The sequence below is a fragment of the Zingiber officinale genome, chromosome 6A (genome assembly GCF_018446385.1).
Source record: "Zingiber officinale cultivar Zhangliang chromosome 6A, Zo_v1.1, whole genome shotgun sequence".
NCBI lineage: Eukaryota > Viridiplantae > Streptophyta > Magnoliopsida > Zingiberales > Zingiberaceae > Zingiber > Zingiber officinale.
Window position 1 is genome coordinate 122,327,942 of NC_055997.1, and position 2,737 is coordinate 122,330,678.

The window sequence follows — 2,737 nt, forward strand, 5'->3', positions numbered from 1 at the left end:
TTCAAAAAAAAAACAAGTTGACTGATAATCATTTATCAATTAAAATTCATTTTCACTGATAATTATAAATGTTTACCAGTCAAATTGAATTTGGACAGAAAATTTTCATGGATAATCTCGTTTTTTTTCTCTTTTTCTAGTAGTGACATTTAATTTTTTTAATAAAATAGTGTATTGTGTCGATTTGTTTTTGTTTTGGCTTAATATTTAATTAGTAATATTTAATTGAAACTGATAATTGGAGTGAAATAAAAATAATAATAAAATAGTTAGCTACAAAATAACATTTACTCCGTAATATTTAAAAAAAAATATTTTCTGAAAAAAAATTGTGCCCAAAAATTAATTCAAAGAAAAATTATATTATTTAGAATATTAATTTTGGACAATCGTTATATATAATATCTAGATCGATAATAATTAATATTAATTTAAATTTATTTAAGAAAATAATAAGGAAATAAATATAATTAATAATGAATAAGTAAATAAATATAATTAATAAGGAAATAAATATAATTAATAATTAACAAGGAAATAAATTTGTATTATTATATAGAATTTATTAGATATTTTCTATTCTTAACCTTGTTGATTGAGAATATAAATACACGTTTATTATGATTAAACCATCAAACTCCCTCAACCCTAAACAGCCATCGCCTTCTCGAGCACCCATGAGCCGCCCAATCCCAATCAGTCCACACCATTTCGATCTGTACGAACTGTTACGTTACAACCGGGAAGCGCCTCGATCTGTACGATCTGTACCATTTCGTCGCTGTCTGATTCCTCCGGCGGCGATCATCAACGTTCCGATCTGTTCCGTTCCAACAGTTCCGGAGGCCGAGTTAATTCCAGGGCTGCCGGACTGTCTCGCTCTCGAGTGCCTCATCCGCGTCCCCTTCCATGCCATCCTCGACGCTCGGGGCGTCTGCAAGAGGTGGAAGCACGAACTTGACTCGCCGTCCTTCTACCGCATCCGCAGAGCCGCCGGCCTCGCTCCCCGCGTCGTGACGTTGCTCTTCCGGGGCAAACTCCCGCACACCGTCGGCAAGTTTCACCTAGCCCTATACGAGCCCGACACGGGCGTCTTCACGATGCGGCAGCTGGCCTCCAACCGCCCCAATTTCAAGAAGGGCATCCGTATTCATGCCATGGTCGTCGGGCGAGAGCTGGTGGTGATCGGTGGATGGGACGTGTTGGAAAACCGCAGTACTGCCGAGGTTAACATCTACGATCTACTCTCCGGGGCATGGCGTCCAGGCGCGCCAAACCCGGCTCCAGGGCGGACTTGCTGCGTGTACGGCTTGAAGGGAGGGAAGGTGTTCGTAGTCGGCGGGAGAGTCAAAAAGCTCGTCTACGACGTGGCTGACGACAAGTGGTTTGACAGGGACGCGAATGGCAAAAAGCTGCGATCGGCGCTCGTCTATGACGTGGCTGCCGACACCTGGCTTGAGATACCGGATTTGGGACAGGACAAGTGTCAAGGGACTTCCATCAACGGGAGCTTCTGCAGTAAATTTTGGCAAACCCGGGAGGAATACAACAATGCTATTCAATATTGCAGGGAGTTGTTGTTATTAGACGACAAGTGCTACCTCCGCATGACCAAGGACGGGAAAGAGATAGCTATATGCGTTCGTAAGGGGAAAGTGATGATGGAGGAAGTAAGACTGAGTGATGACGTCTTAGGGACGTTGCAACAGCGGTTAGGCCTACGGCCAAAGGAGGTCCACCTATATCTTAAATCATATATTTTAGACCGGTTGTGAAAACAAGATTAAATTTAGGGAATTTGATAATATATTACAATAAATTTGTGTTTTTGTTGGATTTTCATGCATAAGGCATAAAGCATTATTTTAATGAATAAATAAATAGGCAAAAATAAAAATAAAAACATTTTTTTTAGAATTATCATGAGCCACTCTCTTTCATTTTAATGAAAACGAGCATCTCTCTTTCATTATCACATGAGCACTTAAAAATGATAATGTTGTCCTAAGTTTACATTATTTGAAATTATTATTTTTTAACACACATATTAAATTATAACAATTGTATCTTATCCATTGTAATAGTTATGAAATCATAATTGTTATAAATATTTAACAACTATGATTTCGTAATTGTTACCGTATTTATAAAATTTAATTTCATGATTTTTATAATGTGAATATTGTTAAACAAGATAAATCGATAAATATGTATTATAACAACTATGAAATCATAGCTGATGTGAATGTTAGATGAAAAAGTTAAGTCCATGTTATACCAATTACGGTTTTGTTACAATGCAAATTATAAAAATTATATGTTGGTATAAGAAGCACCAAATGATCAAACCTAAGTTTTGATAATGACAAAAGATTCAAAGTTAAAATTTGTTGTTCTAACAAGTTTAACTAAGTATGTAGGAAAGTCCTAAGTGATCTTAGGTAAGGAGAAAGTCATAGTGGACACTAGGTAAAGGAAAAGTCCTAGTTGCGACTAGGCAAGGAAGTCATGGTCCATGGGATTGGGTGAAGTCTTGGTAGGTCGAGAATGTCGAGCAAAAATCCTAGGATCGAGGACACTAGGTGAAAGTCCTGGGGGTTGCAAACACCAGGCGGAAAACTGGACGAATTGGGGTTTGGAGGTCTGACAGAAAGTCCTGAAATCTCGAATGCTGAGCAAAAGTCTAAACGGCTTGGATGATCAATTTGACATCAAGTAAACTCTCCTGAAAGAAATA

At 37.8% G+C, this 2,737-nt stretch overlaps 1 protein-coding gene across 1 annotated transcript; it reads left to right on the plus strand.

Annotated features, from left to right (window-relative positions):
- The first annotated feature begins 677 nt into the window (after positions 1-677).
- LOC121995252 (F-box/kelch-repeat protein At1g15670-like) lies at positions 678-1,775 on the plus strand. Its single transcript, XM_042549036.1, has one exon. It carries the CDS (start codon positions 678-680, stop codon positions 1,773-1,775), a length of 1,098 nt encoding a protein of 365 aa, XP_042404970.1.
- Positions 1,776-2,737: the final 962 nt, after the last annotated feature.